Consider the following 19,196-nt stretch of genomic DNA (forward strand, 5'->3'; position numbering starts at 1 on the left):
ATACAGTTTTTAGTCCAAACATTGAATGGAATTGATGGCTATCACATGGTGATCCATAAATAATTACTCAGAAGCCTTCAGTGACAATAAACTTGATTGCTTGCAGTTTTTCATCTCTCACTTTTTGTTCATGGGAGAACTGCATTACCTGTCTTAAAAACATTTATTTAAATGAGTTATTGCAAAGTACCAAAGTGTCTTGCTTCTTGCTTATGTTGTCTGTGACAGTTGTGTTGTGGGACATGGGGTAGATTCAAGTGTGAGAGTCTTACTGGCAATTCAGAACTTCAACATGATTGTAAATGTAGAATTAGTGAAGCAGAGTAGTAGGTGAAAGGTTGGTATCCTGTGGGGGACCTTGGTAAATACTGCTTTATGTGCAAATTTATGTTGTACTTATCCAGACTGCCCTGACAGTATCATAAATGATTGATCCTATTTTTAATATAGTTTGGTCTTAGTAAACAAGGAATTTTTAGTGTTGTTTCCTAAAGAAGAAAAATGAGGGACTGAGAGTGCCTTAAAAAGTTAAGGCAATTTTTTTTTTTCATATGATAGTCTGGTGTTTATGGAGTTGTAGTCTTGGAATCATAACTTAGCATGCTAGCTGTGGTCCAAGAGGAGTTCTTCAATGAATGTATGGAAGAGCTAGGTAATATTTTTCCTCAGTAACATATGAGCTAGGCTCATTCTCAATAAGATGCAGTAGGAGCTACTTCCTCTGTCCTTGTAAGGATGTCCTTTATGAGCCTCCAGCATGTGAGCAGACTCTGGAGATGCCTGGTATGTCAGTTGACCTTGTGGCCATGGTGAGATACAGTAGAGCAGGTATGCCTAAAACAATAAATACCACTGCTTCAAATGGTTGGAAGAAGTACTGGCAGGTAATATAAAGTAGGTGATACAGTGGTTTTGGTTTTTTTTCCGTCCTTTTATTACAAATGCCTTTCTTTCATGTGTTAGATAGGAAACGGTAGACCACAAATTGAATGTAGGTTGTCTTCTTACCAGCACAGAGCATAGGTCAGCACTATGCTCTGAGCAGACTTCTATTAGTTTGAGGAGAGAGATCTCATCTTCTCATGTGCTGTTCTCATTGGTTCTTTGATGAACTGCATTAGGCTTCTTTTTTTTATCTTATTGCTGCAGCCTAGCCGCTAAAAATAATGATAATGCTCTTTCAGCCATGTAAATACTCAAATCTTGGGTTTTTCAGCCAGGGATAAGTATTTTGCAGGTTCTGTAAACTTGGAAGTTGGTCAAATTCCAGTGCACAGGGTGGGCTTCATCTTTGCAGTTGTTGGGTTTGGAGAAACCTTCTTATCAAAGATTATTTTGATGTACATGAAGGTTTGTTAGTATGTGGTGACGTAGCAGCCCAGGTGTCTGATTTCTGTTCCTTTAGCTGGAGTTCATTGTTGCAGGCAGTGTGTGAGAATGCGACGTTGTGGGGTGAGCCCGGCTCTCGCATCACCTTCCTTCAAGCCCCAGAACGCAGCAGCGCTGCAGCAGCTGCTGCACTGCAGCTATTTCCCTTCCTCCGGAGAATCTCCAATAACGTGAAAAATGCTTTTCAGTCTTCCAAATGTGTCACTCGGAGGATGAAATAACAAAGGTGTCTGCATTCCTTCTGAGATATTTGCAGCTGATAATGGTTTTGAAATGCGATATTTATGTTATCTTACTGTGCTCTTACTTCTGTTCATCTGCTGCCTCTGAAAGGGAGGGAGGCAATATGATAAAAATCTGTCGTGGTAGCAGTGCAGGGTTTTCAGCTTCAGCAAAAAGTGTAAAATCATTGCATGAAATAGCTGGTGACTTAACTCATTGTGGGAATTCACATTGCTGAGGAAACATTTTTGTAGTGTCCGAAGTACAGGGAAATAACTTGGCAACAGTGTGCAATTCAAGCCACAATAAAAGGCAAGTAGTTCTTAAATAAGCAAACAGATTTGTGTTAAAATAGATTTCTTCTCTCTCCGCACTCCAACCTCCAGACAGAGAAACAAATGTAGATTTAGTTACCTATATCAGCCATTCTTACTGACATACACAGTGCAAACTGTGAGGAAATATGCGGGTCACTTCTGATCACATAAGTCATGGTTCAGAAGCTTTTGGATTTGCAGTTAAACTGAAAATCCTGTGGACAACTTTCTCCTCTTTATCCTCTTAGTGACATCTCTGGGCATAAAGATTTAAGATATTTTTTCAGGTTAATGACTTCACAGTCCTTTATTAAGCATTTTCCTGTGTATTGTATCTTTGTAAAAGAAGTTATTCACTGAAAAGGCTGCTTTTCTTCCTCTGTTATATATGCACAATAGATTACAAATTTAGAGGTCAAACGTAATTTAATTTGGGTGTTTGGATATGTGGCTTTGCATCTGTGTATGCTAATTTTATTTTATTTTGCTTTACAATGGACAAGCCTTTTCACTTCTGGGTTTAGGGCTTTGAGACATAAGAGTGTGTTGATTTGCACATTATGTAGTATGTTGAAATTAAATGTCTAGAAACACAGGACCAAGATTGTTTTTAAGTGTGGAGTTTGCAGGAGTTTATTAATAGGTCACTGTATTGGAAAGCTTCAACACTGAGTATCTCAAGCTGTATGTAGATTTATTTAGAGGTTATTTTTGAGGAGAGAGGCTGTGTATATGGGGAGGTAAAGAATCTTGACACACTGGTCTTTTTTGTGGTGTTTTGAGCCACGTTCTCTCTTAAAATTCCTATGATGTTTTTTAGTCTTGATCCACACAGTTGTTGTTAAATGGGTTGTTCTTGAAACTTCCCCCATATGACTAGGTAAATCTTCTGCAAACGGAAGAGTCAAACTCTGGAATAACAACCCACTTGCAATAACCATGTTTTTAAGGTTACTGTTCAGGTTTTGACACTGAAGGATCAAATCCTTGATCTTCCAAAGACTTGTGCTTGGCTCTGGGTGGGTCAGAGACTTTTCTGATGTACATGAAATAAAATCTCAAGTAGAGCTGCAGTACTGCAGAATTGAATGAGCTTAAGCATTAACAGCTTGAATTACCAGCAGGTACGATGATGTATTTATGCAGATGAAGTGATGTGTCTAGTCTATAAATGACCTAATTTTCTTGTTTTTAGAACAGGAAGGAGCATATTTTTTTATGTTGAAAAGTTCAGTAGTCACCCCAAGACAAGTAGTTTCAGTAAGAGGTCAGCCTAATGCTTACATTCAATAGAGAGCAGGTGTAAGATGTACATTGTCCCACTGCTCAGCCCAAAAGCAAAGCCCTTACTCAGTATTGTAGCTGCATCCTGGAATAGCCTAGTCCAAACACAGAGGTTTGCCCTAGGGACAGAGAAGCTGTGGAAAAGTGGGTGGTTTGGTCAACTTTAACTGTGTCCCTAGCGGGGTTAATAGTTGTTTGATTCAAGACATAGTCTCTGGCTACAGTGGAGAGAAACACTGTGAAGCAAAGGAAATCTGTTGGTAGTTTCAGGGCTGGTAATAATTTCAATGCACCTGTGCTGCATCATGTTATTGAAATGGAGTGTGTGCAGGTGATTCTGGTGATTTTACATTGTGCAATGGTTTTGGTTTTCTTGAAGGCTTCTGCAAAGCTATTTCACGTGTAAATAGGTTTGTGGTAATACTACAGTGAAAGTGTAGTGGAAGCTGTGTGGTATCTTGCATGTTTGGTAAAGCCTGTGTTATTCTAGAAAGCAAAAAGAGTACAAACTTCACTGAAACTCATTCCTGTTTTTGCAGTAGTGTACTTAGCTGGGGACATAGGTGGTGTTTCTTAGTGCCCTCTCCCTGTCTGTAGGAGGCAGAGTGGGTCATGGGGCAGCTCATAGTCTTGGATCTGGAAAACTTCTATAGGTTGAAAGAAGCAGTCTAAGGCAGCTCTTGACAGGTGGAGACTGTGTGAGGTGCTCTTACCACTTCTGTCAGACTGCTGAGAATATTCTTTTATCTTGCATGGGGTAACCTCAAACATTTCTTCAATGCTGAGGAGCAGAAGCATGCTTTCTTTGTCTCCTGTCTCTGATATTTCCAGAGTACACTGTAAGGTGAGGACAAAGAATTTCCTATTCTTAACAAGCAATGACAGAACAAGCAGAGAAGGAAAATTTTCAAATTAGCTAAATTAAGATCACATGATATTTTGCTGTTATGCTAGCTACCAGCCCTGCAGATGTTTCCTTTCTTTCCAGTTTAAGGATGTAGCTGTTAAGAGGGGAGGCTTTTGCTAATGGGTCTATAAGAAAACAAGGAAGCTCTCAATTTCTCTTTGTTGTTAATGTTTTTCTGACTAAATATAATATTATGAACTCCATGTTTATTGTGAATAACAAAATTCAAGATACAAACAAAACACATCATGGAAATAGTTTGCATAAAAAACTGTGAAGTATATACTTCTTACTCTGTTTCTTGGTGCTGTTGCTTGAAATGGGCTTTTACTCTGTGGCAGTATAAATTATTATCTGAAGTGCACTTAATTAGCTTTGCAAAGAATCCCAGTCAATTAGTACACTTTTTGGATGTGTACAAGCTACTACAAATATATGTATATATGTACACGCACAACACAGTATACTTTTCTGTGTGTATTTATGTGTATAAAAATAAAATAGACATATGGTAGATTAATGAAATATGCTAAATTTGGTAGTATGTAGTGTTTAAACGGAGATCTGAGGAGGTAGTTTATGTCTATTTGTGATTAATTCAGGGGTTTGGGGCTAAGTGTGGAGAAATCCTGTTTAGGAAGTGGTGGAGTACTAGTCATACCAGATATGATCTTGGTTTTGGTAAAGTTAAGAGCATTGTACAAAAGGTCCAGCTATCAGAACTACAGTATGAGAAAACCAGAGCTTGTGCTGTGTGAAAAAAGAAAAAAGTTACTTGAAGTCTAGGCAGTCTTATTAGGTTGGGATTTTTCCCTACTTTGAAGTAGAAGAACTCTTTCCGAATCTTGCCTGGCCTGGGAAGCTGAATGCTGCTTTCATTCGAGCAAGCATGTCTAGCTAGCCTCAGTTTGCAGATTCACTTGGGGTGTCACTGTTTTTAATCCAGAGCCAGGTAAACTGAAAACTTTTCAGTTGAACAGACACATGGAGGGAACGTTTTTGAGATCATCCTTGCTGTAGATAGCCTTCAGCTTTGCATTTTAAGTCTCGTGGAGTACTGATGAAACTGACATGAGCACCAGCTGCTTTACAGAGCCGCCTTTCATGAACAGTAGAGTGCAGTAAGGCAAGTTTGAGCTGTGTAGTAACATGCGCACATGGAGGTTTTTACTGTTTGTTTTCTGTGTATGCCTTGACCTTTATGAGAACTGAAATCCTTTATCTTGAAAATACTGTTTCTCCTTTGAATGATTGTGTTTACTACAACAGTAGTACTACAGAAGTAGGCAGAAAGTACACAGGAACATGCATCCCTCTGTCCTCCTTCCAAGCCCAAGCCAGCTCTGTAAGCCTGCATGGTGCTTGACAGAATTGCATGTTTCCTTCCCTGTGCCTCCCAGCCATCTGCCATGCTGGCACGGGTATGCTTTGGTTTTGAAAGGTCGCAGATTTCCCACTTACTTCATATGCTGGGAGTAGACATGTATTGCCATCTCAGTTGCCTTTCTCCTTACCTGGTCTTGGTTTGAGGATATGATTTATGTATTTTATTGAATTACAGTATTCAGTCCTGAGATGCACCTCAAAATTTGGTGTTCTTGCTAACCTCTGCTGCAGGCAGGCAGCCACTGCCTTTGTTATTGAACTGTACTGGCTTGTATTCCATCTGGGTGAGATTCACAGTCGAAAAAGACAGGCAGGTTTGCTCCCAGGATTGTGTCCTAACACATGCCTGAATTAAGTTTGATTAGTCCACCAAAAAGGACCGAGGCTTAGTGCCATAATGGTGCATTAGAGTGACAAGAAGTGAGCTCCTGTGAGGGACACACCTGGACCTGTGGTCACTCCATCAAGTGATGCTGACATTTTTATTGCCTTCCCTTGCTCTGAATTGCCTGGTCTCATTAGGGGTCTCAGCAAGACCCATGAGGGGGCTGAGAGAGGGAGACCTGCTCATAGAGACCACCTCACTGCTGCTGGTGGCTGCTTGGGTCCCACCTCACCAACCCAGGTGAGCGGCAAACAGGAGGAATTGCATTGCCAATCTTCCCCTTAGTCTTGTGGTGATCACTAATAATCTGTTTCTCTTTTCCTGTTGTTTTATACTGAACCATTAATTGTAGTAAAAGTCTCCACTTGTAGTCGTAAAGGATTTGGATCTTGTTCTAGTGGTAGTTGAGTTCTTCAGTTTGTTTGCCTCTATTACCCTTTTCAGTTAGTGCATCTCACTCAGCTGCAATACAAGAGAAATGTTACTGTTGGGGTGTCTCAGGAAATACCCTGCACTTCATGCATGCATAACCCCTGCCCGCTAAGAGATGAGTGGGAACCCTAGTGACTCTGAGTGCTGATGCTTTCTTAGAGTTTGGGAGTTGAAGTCTTTCTCTGGAAACTCTTCTTTTTTCTTCCCTCTCCACACCTTCCCTAGTCCCCCTCTGCCCCCCTGCCCCTTTCAGGAAGAACTGTAGCATGGAAGAGAAGCTGTGCCCCCAGTTCCAAAACCAGACAGCAGTGACCCCAGAGTGAGGGCCCTGACTAGATCAGCTTTATCTGTCTCTGTTAATGCTATCTGCTGATGGTTTTGTGTGTGGACTCAGGCTGTGTTTATCTCCACATCTCGTCTTGTGGTGAGTGTGGTTCTGTAGCTGTTTGATCTTTAAAGCTTTGAGGGTTTTTTTACATCTCCGTTTCCAGTTTCAGGTGCTTCATGACAAGGCAGCCTCCTCTTGGTAACTACTGAAAACAGGCTCAGCAGTTACAAGCACTGAGCAACCAAGTCCTTCTTGCAGCTTTGTTAAATAAATAGCACTGAAGTGGAGAGGATGGAGACAGATACCTTCTGTCTTGTGCTCTGAGGGTTTTGCTACCAGTCAGAGATCTGTTGAGTAGGATCCATTTCCCTGTGGCCCATTCTGCAAAGAGGAATCCTTAGAGATGTCCTGGGGTAGGAAACACTTTCCTCTTCTTTGCTTCAGTACATCTAAGCTGCCTGATTTTTCTCTTTGGGGAACATTCTTTCAGTGTCACTCTGTAGATAAAGGCTTTCTCAGTGGAGCAAAGTAATTTCAGTACTGTGTGTCAGCACATAGTGAATGTCAGCAATCATGTAAATATGTGGTCAATACTGTTAGGTTGAGTATGTTGTGCTCTGAATCTGTATTGCGTTTTAGTTGTATGTTGAGAGTTCAGCTCATTGCTGGATAGAGGGAAACTTTTATATTAAACTCACAGTAATTTATTTCTACTTGGCAAAGTTCACTTTGACAGGAGTTGATTACACTCAGCCATGCCCAAGTAATGCTCGTATTTCTAAAAGGTAGACAAGAAGAAGGATGTACTTTTGCATTGAAGTAGGTAGAGCATGTAGGTAGGAGCAGTTAATTAATGTTATTATATATCTGCCATCAGCTTAAATCTGTACATAAATTAAATGTTATTAATAATTATTTTTTAACCTTGTTGCTTGTTTAATGTGAAGGGTGACATTCATGCAAAAATGAATGCTCCAGTTTGACAATCAAAATACTGAAACATTTGGGATATTTGTTAATTAGCTGTGCATGCTAATTTTGATGTTAGCAAAGAAGGGACAGCTTTGGTATTATGCATGCGCTGCCGCATGCGTCTTTGGAATTCAGCTTAGACTTTTTTAACAAGTCTAGCATGTACAGCTGTTAAATATTCAGTTGGTGTTTTTCTCTCTCTCTCTCTCTTTTTTTTTTTTTTTTTTTTTTTTTTTTTGCTTCTCTTGCTTTCTGCAAATTCTAGATGCCTTTTTTTATGGTGTCATTTACCATCCACAGTCTTACATCTAGGATTTTTATAGATTTCCTCGTATCTCACCAGTTTGGCAGACTGATTTCTGACCATCCTTGTGGGTTTGGAGAATATAGTTGGTTACACTCTCTAGCCATATTTCAAGGACATAAAATGATGAAACACTTCTTTGAGGGAAGGACACTGCCAGTATATTTACTGAGAGGTTATCTTTCCTGCCTGAATTCTGTCTCTGTCAACATCCTACCTATTCAGGGCAAGATTACAAATTTTGGTAAACATAAAAGTCAGTCAGAAGTTTGGACAAGAGGGTATTTGACACAGAGGCCTAAAATGATTGTGTGGGTTTGGGGTTTTCTGTGTTCCAGTTTTCCTGCTGATCTCTTTGCAGTCATTTTTTTCAGTAAGAAATTAATATATTTCCTAAGGCTAAAAGTGATTGAATTAATTTCTTTGTTTTTAGAAGAAGGCTGTGTTCTGGATACCTGGAAGATGGATTTACTTAAAATGTTACCTTTGTGTCAGTAATTACTTTTCTTCAACTGGGAATAAACTTCTGTACAAGATGCTGTTTGTACATTGCAGTTTGATTTAAAGACACATTAGAAGTTATCTTACTGCATCTTTAGACTGTTTCAGTACATGATCAAGGTATTTGGCTTTATAAATGTCACCCATTTCCCTTGAAATTTTGGTTTATTAGCTTGAGAACTGAAAGAAAAAGACTCAGTTTACACCTTGTGTGAATGATCCCACTTCTCAGATGCTACTAAGATAAAATACTGTCTGTAGGCTGGGTATACCTTCCTATACTGCAAATGAGGATGGAGATAATGTATCTCAGAAAAAGGTTGTATAATCTTTTATGTGGCTGTCTCATAGGCAGGTTTTTTCCTACACATTCTGTAGTCTTAGCCAGAAAAGACCTTTTTATTTCTTCTTTGTTAGCTTTTTAAAGAACCTATTTCATTGTCACATTAAAATAAGGCCAGACTGTTCTAGAAAAGCCTTTTTCTCTGCAATAGCAGATATTTTAACAGGACAGTTAGCTAAGTGATAGCAACTGGGTGCAAAAACTGGAGAAAGTAAATGACCCAATACAAGAAATATTCCTGTTTTCAAGTGAGTTGAGCATTTATTAGAGCATTTGGAATATCCTGTCAGTGTCTCAGGAAGATTTTAGGGATTAATAACCATATTTTTTTGCTCTGGCTTATGTCAGTAGTTAATAAAAAGCCCTAAAACTCATACGATTGCTGTTGAATCAGTAAAATTGGGTAACATCAGCCCATTTTCTATTCAGCATAGATCTGTCTACCTGAACTGCTATATCAGGTATCTCTTTTCTTGGTAGACTAGCTAAAAGTTGAACATTTGCTAAGTGCAGCTGAAGTAGGTGCTGCTTAGCACAGGCTGTTTCCATGCTGTTACTGGGGTACTCATAGGTAAGTCCCCTGGGTGGTCTGGTGGGGGAGGTTGGTTGGTTGGTTTGGGAGTTGTTTTTTTTTGTTTTGTTTTGTTTTTTGGGTTTTTTTTCTGTTTTGTTTGTTTTTAGTTTGTTTTTTAAATACAGATTTAGGCTTCAAAAAAATGCAGTGTGGGAAATCCTTACATCCACAATGATACATATTTACATAATGATACAATTTACATAACTTATTTGTGAAGCATTCTGTATTGTAAAAAAACACATAAAACAGTAAAAAGGGAGCAAATCTGGATGTCAGTCCCATGCCCCATTTCTTTAGAAATAATTTTGAGTTTAGGTACCAAACACAAAATAAGGATAGAAATTGGTTGCTCATACCAACTTTAAAAGGGCTTGAATGATTTTTCCAGAATAGATAGTGGAATATATCAGTTATTTCTAGTGTTCACCATTTTTCACCTATGAAGACAGTGTTTGGAACTTGGACCATACCTATTTGTCTGTTTAGGTAGTCAAGACAACTGTTCTTTATTGATAGCTTTGATTGCAGTTGCCTATGACTGTCACTTAGGGGTTTTTAGCTTGTACAGTACAGGTCTGTAAATTGATCAGAAGATTAGAAATTAGAGGGGCTTTAGAGAGCATGCAGGTTGGGTGTGTTAGCTTTTTTAGTTGTTACTTCAGACTGATCTAATGGGAAACTATTGCTTTGAGACTTATTTTTAATTGGAAATAATACTTACAAACATTAATGCTACTTAGCGATTTTACATAATTCTGTTAACTGCATGTTAAGCTGCCAGTGATTCATGTAGTTTTTTTATGATGCTAGCTGATTTTTCATGGATGCTTTCATTGCTTAGAAAGAAGGGTTAAATACAATATTAAAAACAAGGTATGCATTTTACAATGCACTTAAGCATCTGTTGTATGTCCTTGCAATTGCATAGAACAGGAAATAATGCATTGAGATACTTTGTTCAGAAACCTTGCATGAAAAATTCCCAAGGGAAATGATGTTTGAATCATTTTTAGTAGCCTGGGATTCTTCAGTCCTTGAACTCGATTGTATGCATTCTGACTTCAGTTTTGAGGACTGAGTCTATAGAGAAATAAACATACAGATCTTCAGTAAGGAATATGGCTCAATAACCTTTGGTTTGTTAGATCTTATATGAAAATGAAGCATTCATTTTTCATCTCTCATAATGGAAATGACTCTACCCAAAATACAGATTCCCTTAGGATAGGAGATACTTATGTGTTTGTAACTTGGTATTTGATTTGCAAGGAAAACTGTGTAGGGACTTTGCCTTCAGTAGTGTGTACTTGCCTGTGCTAAATATCATCTGTTTCTTGCTTGCTGTCTTGCATCCTTGTTTTGTTTATGTTTTTGAGAACTTTTCTTGTTCCTTTTTAAAGCTTTTTCTGGCAAGGGATATTCTGGTGTGTGTTCTGTGGTTGGAAGTGTCACAGGGTTACTCAACAGATGTTGACTCTCTTTATAAATCAGATTCTTGCTTGTTTGTAGTGGTGGCTGAAAGTTGCTATTACTGAACATATCTCACATTTATTACTGATACTGGCTTTTTCTGTTACCCTGTTGTCAGACCTTGCAGGGGGGTCCAAGGTCGGCATGAAGTTCACCTTTCCCTTTTGGTGTGCTCTTTCAAGAAATAATTATTTGGCTCTGGGTTTATGAATAACTTATAGTTCATTAACTTCTGTGAATGCTAAAAGTTTGCATGAAATTACAAGGAAATTTTAGAGGTTCCCTTGCTACACTGAAATGCTGCAACTCCTGTTTCTAAAAGCTAGTGAAGTTCTCTGTATGGCTCTATTTTGAACTGAGGTTACAGTATTTCTATATGTAACTTACAGTGATCAGTTGTTACACATACTAAAATTACCTTTTGGCTAATTAAGGAGGTTTTTGTTAGAAAAAAGATGGAAGTATATTGAAGACTTGGATTTTTCAGTGCTACATTTAAGCTTGCTGTTTACCTATTTCTAACTATGGGTATTTGCTTATGGACATTTTTCAGTATCTGTGGTTGTTGGATCATTTGAAACTTTGCATCATGCATTGCCTGTTCTCCTGAGAGGAGAAACAAAAGATTGCAAGGGAATATTAAATAGATGGGTTGCTGTGAGTCACTTGATGGAGGAAATCACTGTCATTTTTTAGAGGCCAGTGATACTTTTTTTTACTAGGAGCTATTTCTTTTGCCAGTTTACTAGGATCAAAATGTTCTTGCTGGCTCCAGTTTCTGCTTGTGTCCTTAGATTGAAAGCCTGAAAAGCGACACTTATTTGTGCAGAACTGATAAAACGCTGTTGTGTTCAGAAGCTGAACAGAGTGGTTGGGAACACCTCAATAACAAACTCCATCCTTAGGCTAAAGGATTATGTAAATTTTGCCCTAATCTTTTCATTGTTTGAACTTCAAACTCAAGCCACTCATTCTTGGCAGTTCTGCAGTGCTCACTAATTTTTTGTTCATTAGTCATCTAATTGCATAGTCTTCTCGGTTTCACATTAACACTTTAAAACATGAATGAAGATGATAGATGAGGACAGACTAGGCTGAGACTGAGTCCTTGATATTTATAACTGTTCTTTCCAAAATCTGCTGTTAATTCTTCAGGTTGTTTGGAAGAGCAGGATCCTGTCAGGCTGCTCTGGATTCTCCATATTTTCTCGTTTCTGAAGCAGCTCCATTTCGTGGCTTGGCTGTAGTGTTAAGACCCTTCTCGATTTGTATGTTTTTTTCTTGCTGAAAACAGGGTTTTTGGAGGTAGGGAGGCTGGTCTTTGGAGCACTGGCTAGTATTTGCTGGTTCTCCCTGTTGGACATAGCAAGATGGGGGTTTCTGAGGGCAAACTGTAGCATGTGTGGACAAATGCATTGTGTTTTACATACCCGAAAGCAAAATGTTGTTCTGGTGGATTAGCTCTTACCAAGGAGCTGCGCTATTTTTCTTGTAGTAACACGTGTTGCTCTCATTGTGGTTAGAGTGGGCATGCTCTGTCTTCTCTGTAGGTTTTGGTTGGAGTTGTTTGAGCCCATCTTGCCAGCAAGCACTGCAGTTCGAGGTTCCAGCTCTAAGACTGAAGCAAAAGAGATTATTTTGGAGTAGGACAGGGAGAAAACCAAGCAGTAAATTCTGACACACATCAGCCAGTTGCTGAGCCACAGCAGCAGAGCTACTGGAGGACAAGAAGACTATTATTTCTGTTTGAATACCCTTTGAATAGGCTATAGGCTCTGGTATCTAAATTTGTTTCACGCATCACTGAACTAGAATCTTTTAGAGGAGGGTCATAGGATTTTGCATGCTTTCTCTGTGTCTCCTGCCTTTGAGTGCTGGTGTGGCACTCATTTTGAAAATTGAAATGGAAGATTTTATATAAGGCTGAGAAGATAAGTATTTTAATATGTTTCTTGAGTCATAGGTATATAAAATTAGCCATAAGAAAAAACCCACCCAAGACTGCTTATGTCTGCATGAGAGGAAGGATTGCAGTAGGACTGTAAAAGGAAGGGAGACTTTTTTACTTTTGTGTTTAGAATTTGCATAGTGAAATATTCAGAGAAAATAGCTAAGGGTGGAAAAAGCAAAGGTGAGGTCATAGATATGACTAGAGGAAAATGTCTTGCTGAGGAAGCCAAACCAATTGCGTGTCCTGTTTTATTTACATTAAGTGAGGAGATATTAGAAAATCATGCCTGAATTGTGAGGGAAGGAGAAGTTTGTTTTGTACATGTGTGTGTGAGATAAGCACAGCCAGAAGTGGGGTCCCAGAAGTCACATCTCTAATAGTCTGTAAATAGAAGGCAAATAAAACATGCAAGCTGTACGCATTTCTTGTGGTTCATTCAAGTCTTTCATTGTTGAATGTTGACTTTTAAAATACCTAACCTCATTTAAAATTTAAGTGTTATTTTGTGTGCAATATGACCAGAGGTGCAGTGGTGTAAGGGGTGCTGCTTTGGAGTACATATTTGGAAATACTAGTGATCATCAAGTTATTTTGGTTATGGGGGAGAAATTCTATTTTCAAGTGTACAGGAATGTTTAGGAACTCTTACTCTTGTTTTCTTTTTATTTTTCAATGATCCAAATTAAAACTTCTGTGCATATCTTTTTCTATTTTAGACATCAAAAAATAAAGATGGAAAAGAGCAGAGTGAAGCTATATCACCATCGGAGGAGGAAGAAACTTTCTCTTGGCCTGGTCCTAAAACTGTCGTGCTAAGGAGGACATCTCAGGGTTTTGGCTTCACCTTAAGACACTTCATAGTTTACCCTCCGGAGTCTGCGGTTCAGTTTTCTTTTAAAGTAAGTGGAATTAATAATAAAGCACTTTTTATAAAGCCTTGTATCTTTTAGGGTCAAAAATCCAGCTTACTTGAAAGATCCCTTGTAAGGTGGGTGGGCTCATGGCATTGTTTGCTGACCTGTTCCAATAAAATGGAATTGACTGAGTATGTCAGTCAGTTAAAAATGTTTGTATCATGGGTAAGACCAGTGGTCATTGCAGAATAGGAAAGTATTTCTCTTTACAGATTCTTCTTTTATCCAAAGCCAGTGTCATTAATTAGTCTGTACCTCTTCTAAAGTGTAGATTTAATTTTCAAGGGTTTGATGTTTGGGTTTCTTTGTTGTTGTTGTTCCCCTCCACCCCAAACTGAAGTTTGTCACACCATCACACTAAGAGATGAAGAAGAATTAGTCTGCCTTAGTTTCTAACTGAGTATCCTAAAATCAATGTACATTAGAAAGTCAGATTATGTTTCTATGTTACATTCTTTCTGCTGAAAAGAGCAGTTCTCCATTAGTCAAAAGACGAATATATACATGCTATATACAGGCCTACATTAAAAGACAACTTTCTTAAAAGTATTTTACATTTTTGTTATTTAAAACAAGAAGATCTAAATGTTAAGTAGCTAACTGGTCTTCCTTGCTCAAAGAGTGTACATGTTCTCTTATGTGTCTGAAGCTTTTGAAAGCTGCTGTAGTATGTGGTGTTGAGAAAAAGTCCATTTAATAATGAGAGGAATTTGAAAATCGAGAGAGGGTGTTTCCTAGAGAGTTCAGATAACACTTGCTCATTTTAAATGCATCAACTGTAATGGTATTCATGAGCCCTGCTACCCCTCAGTTTTGCTTTTGTTTTTCCAGTTAGGCAGAAGAACAAATTCTTACCAAGCTGGGGAATGGGTATTGAAGCTTTTGGGAAGGAGCATGAAGTTAATTGACTCATGTGTCTCTGCAGGTGTCTTTCAATAAAGTTGTCTGTCTTTGCCTGTCCTTGGTAGCTGTAAGATTTCTTTTGAAGTAGAAAAAGATTTGCAGAAGAAAGTTGGCACAATTTTCCAGTTAACTTCAGCTGTTCAGCCTCCACTTGAGTGCCCAAATTTTTTCCTTGACAGGAGTGACTGAAGTTATATGGAAGTGAAGGTATTAGCAGTATCAGGTGATCCCAACATTTCTGTCCTTGAGCAGAGGTAATAGCAGTCTCTGGTTGAATTCAGTGTGAAACAGAGGAAGGAGGGTGGGGAATCCTTAGCCTTGAGCAGAACAAGTTATATGCACTTGTTAGCATCTCTCAACAAGAGCTGATCTTCGTGCTGAGGGTGAAAATAAACAGCCATGAGCAAGGTTAACCTCCTTAACTAAGAAGTGACTGGATATGTTCTGGAAAAAAGCCATCACTAGATGTCTCTGAGGGAGTCAGTATGTTTCTCACATGTGAAGGGAGACAGGCAGAAGGGAAGGACATTGTAAAAAAGAAATTCTTCTCTCTTCCTCTCTCATTCATATCTGATGGTTTCTGAGAGACCCAAGCAGTTCGTAGTGAGCCTAACACCTGTAAATCTCGAGACTTCTTTTGAAGCTCTAACTCCCTCTTTTTCTGCAAGAGAGATCTTCATGCCTTCTTAATTTTTTTCTCTGTTTCTTCTTGGACATGTTAGAATCTGGTTAATTCATTCCTATTTCTGTCTGATTTTGAAAAGGAAATCATTGTATGATTGGATAATGTAACACCTTTATTCGTGGATTCAGTTACATGTAAAGATGGTAAGGTTCATTTGGACAAAGCCCTGGTCTGTACTTCTCTAAACCAAACTGAACAGTTATATTCTCTTTTCTTCTTTTAAATGTCCATGAGGTGAAGCAAAAAAAAGATCTTCCAAATTACTACTTAAAAGTCTTCATAATGTGGCTTTTGTGGAAATCTATGTACCTAAGTTACGGTACGAAAGAATGAAATTCACCTATTGTCAGACTGATCCTAATATGAGGAAATCTGATTTCTCAGCTGTTCAATAGGATCTTTGATCAGATAAGGTTACCAGCTAATTACAGTCTCTGTCATCGACTGTAAGCTCAAGTATCATTCCTCTCTCTTTCCTCATTGATCAAAACTGTAAGTGCCTCAGAAGTCACAGATGTTTCGTTTTGCACCCCTCAGAGACAGTATAACAATGATGAATATGATTTGGTTTTCTGACTGTTCTGAATCTTGTAGTAGCCTTGTCCCTCCTTCACACTTGAGAATGCAGCCACTGCTGATGTAAGACACGGATTACAACTGAATGTTGAAGATGCCCTTGACATAACAGCTGGAGTCACTCAATCCTTGTCCTGTTTCTCAGAGCCACAGCCCTTTTGTTATCACAAGTGTCAGTGTGATGCTGGTGCTGTCCCTCTAGGTCAATGCAGAAGTCTCTACTGTTTACCCCAGGGTGTAAAGCATTTCTAGCTCCTTTAATTTTGTTGGATTTAATTCCTCCCCTCCCCCAAGGTAAGCCTGCCCTATGATCTCTTTAAATTTTACAAATCAACATAAACTAGTAGAGGTAGTGAAGAGAAAGAAAAGTGTCTAAAAGTACTTTCCTTCAAACAATCTTTCCACATTCTTTGTGGATGTATATGTTTTTGATTTTTTTAACACCTACTGTAGGTTCCAATTCAGAAATACTAGTGAAAATACTTCCATTCAAAGTTCTGTTCCTGTTGCTTGTGGTTTCTGTGTTTGAAAAAGCTATTAATGAGTCAGGTGGAATCCTCTGGGAAGAGGAGGACAAGACTCTTCACAAGGGGAGAACAGTGGCATCTCTAGGACATAGAGCATAATGTTCTTAGCCTGCAGGGTCTGGTAAAGATCACACCACAGCTGCATATTCCATGGGAATTGAAAGATAAGCTTTTTACATGCTGGAGGATGCTGCTGCTTGGAAAGCCACTGAGGTGAACTTTCTTGGAAGCAAAGAACTGCACACCAGAGGATGTATTGAGTGGAGGAGAATGGGCATTACTTCATAAAATGTGTAATCTGTTTTCTGTCTAGGTGTGTTGGCGGTGTTGAGCTGTTAAATTTTGAGAAGTTCAGTGTTCTAGTTGTTAGTCTAATAAAACTTCTGTTCAGTTGGAAAGCCTCTTCATTTATTGTCCCAAAGAGCTTGCTGCAAGGAAGGAGATCTAGGCAGATCTGCCTCCAAGACCTGGGTGACTGCTCTGAGCCCCAAAACACACTTATCTTGATACATCAACACCTAATAGTACTTCAGGTGATATTTTTTTCTTTTTTTTTTTGTGATACCCTTTCCCCATGTGAAAATGATTGGTTATGATCAATTCAGGGAAGTGTCTCTGCATATTTTAAAATGGAGTGCTAGTATGTTGTATTTAAATTATTTATATTTTTATTATATATATGTATAATAAAAATATATCTAATTCTTTTAGCATTCCTTATGTATGTAGTACTTCAGTCTAGGTCAAATTCAGTATATTTTGCTAAGTTCTGCTATCTTTTCATGGTTCCTGCATAAAACAGCTATTTAAGTACAAATCAAGGGTCTCTTTCTCATTGTAATTGGCCTTAATTAACTAACTTATAAACACTGTGATAGGTTATGGAAAAAACTGTTGTCTGGTAGGTCTCTTGGGAGGGACAGCCCTGTGTGAAGGACAGTGTGAAAGATGACCTTGGAAATGGAGGCTGTGGTTTAACACATTTCGTTTTGGCAAAAGTACTTGACTGTGCTTCTGTGGGAACACAGACCAAACTGGGAATAGCTGCACATTCAGGAATAACCCATTTATATATCGTCCTTTCTTCCCATGCCTCCTTTCCCCTAAGAAAGTGAATTTGGAGTGTGTGGAAGATTTCTTAAGCTAGCATTGCAAAAAGCAAGTGTTACATAATGCCTTTAAGAGGTGTTTATTGGAATTTGTTAGAAACACGTTGTTTTTGCATGTGAAGTTTGTTCTCCCAAGTTTATTTGTCTGAGAAGCAAGTAAGTGGTAAAAGAAAACCTTTTCTATGGGTTTGGATGCAGCATATGCTGACATCTTGCCATGTGTAACGGGTCAATGTAGGAGGGAAAGCTGGTTTCAAAACACTTGTGTTATAAAGCATTCATTCCATTTTTCAAGGCCTGATCTCATTGGCTTGATACCATGAAAAACGAATGTTTTGCAGCTGTCTTTGATAACAGAACTTTGCATGGCCAGTGACAAACTGACAAACCACTGCAGTGTTTCATAAATTATGGCATTTCTACTTTGGCTAAGTCTTCTCTTCAAAATTGTTTGTTATATAGCATCAAACCAAGTAGCCTCCCATACATGTAACCCAGATTTTTCAGACTATGAGTTCTAATACTTAAAGTCCTAAAGATGTTTTTTCACTTGACAGATTGAGCCGCAACTCAAAACATGCAGAAGTTCCATGTCTAATTCTTGGCTGCTGATTGTAGTTCAGAACCAACTGACTGTTACAGGGCTTCAGGAGTAAGCAGTCAATGGTACTTGCCTTCTAGTGTGCCATTTTTACCACAGTGTAGAGCAGGACTGTACAACTTAGAGATACACTGTTTGGGTGGGAATGATGTATCATGTCTTTTTAAAAGTAGAATATGTGCTAGATTTTTATAACTTAGTGTTTCAGGTTTGAGGGAGTCCTTTTATTCTTTATTTCTTTGTTCCTTAAAGTTATCTTTCTCTAATGTCTTACAAAGTTCCAGCAGAACTTTTGTATGTCTTGTAAGAAATTTATTGCACCTTGGACAGACTTGCCTCTTCCTCATCATTATATAATGATCTTATCTGGATCTTACTTCCTCTCTTTCTTCAAGTCTTTCTCTCTTGAATGGATTGCTCAGGGCAGTTTGTAGTTGCTTTGAGCTTATTTAATTTGAAAAACATAGTGATTTTTCTTTAAAGGCAAAATACCTAGAAATTTGGAATTAGTCCATGTAAAAGTAGGAGGAAATATCCAGGTGACAATTATTTCCATGGTCATTTCCTTGCTCCTTCTTTCCTTCAGGACAAAGCTGTTCTAATTAGCTGAGGTGAATAGTTAGAAATATTTTTCAAATGCAATTTCTGAGACTAATAGGTAGTATTTGATTGAATATTTATTACTCTATGAAGGCTACAGTTTAGAAAGGAAGCAGGTATTTTCCTAATTAGGTGATTTTGCTTCTTAAAGGGTAGAATTTTTGTAGAGAAGGTTAACCATGCTCTTCATACCAAAATATTGACAAGAATGTAACTTAGGTAATATTTTTTTTTTTAGTTTAAGCATGCCATTTCCCCCCAGTACTTTCCAGTTGTGTGATTTTTGGGATCAGTGAGCAGAAGGAGACTCTTAAGATTGTCGCTAAATAGTGTTTGGGGTACATATTTTTCCTTAGTGGTACTGAAGGTAAAACAAACTTGGTATTTCAAATTTCAGGAAGCATCTTCAGATATTGTTACAAAATATTTTGTATCTCTTGCATATGTAGCTTTGTATCCTGATGATTTTAGTGTAACCTTTCCTGCCTGGCTTTCGGGTGAAACATGCTTGCA

At 38.4% G+C, this 19,196-nt stretch overlaps 1 protein-coding gene across 5 annotated transcripts in view; it reads left to right on the forward strand.

Annotated features, from left to right (window-relative positions):
- The window catches only part of ARHGAP21 (Rho GTPase activating protein 21), a 117,139-nt gene that overhangs the window by 34,165 nt on the left and 63,778 nt on the right, over positions 1-19,196 (forward strand). For all 5 annotated transcript variants that reach the window (XM_069006626.1, XM_069006627.1, XM_069006628.1 and 2 more), the window contains exon 3: positions 13,485-13,667. In XM_069006626.1, the coding sequence (XP_068862727.1) occupies positions 13,485-13,667 (183 nt within the window). The remainder of the gene's footprint in view (positions 1-13,484; positions 13,668-19,196) is intronic.

The sequence above is a fragment of the Aphelocoma coerulescens genome, chromosome 2, assembly GCF_041296385.1.
Source record: "Aphelocoma coerulescens isolate FSJ_1873_10779 chromosome 2, UR_Acoe_1.0, whole genome shotgun sequence".
Lineage (NCBI taxonomy): Eukaryota > Metazoa > Chordata > Aves > Passeriformes > Corvidae > Aphelocoma > Aphelocoma coerulescens.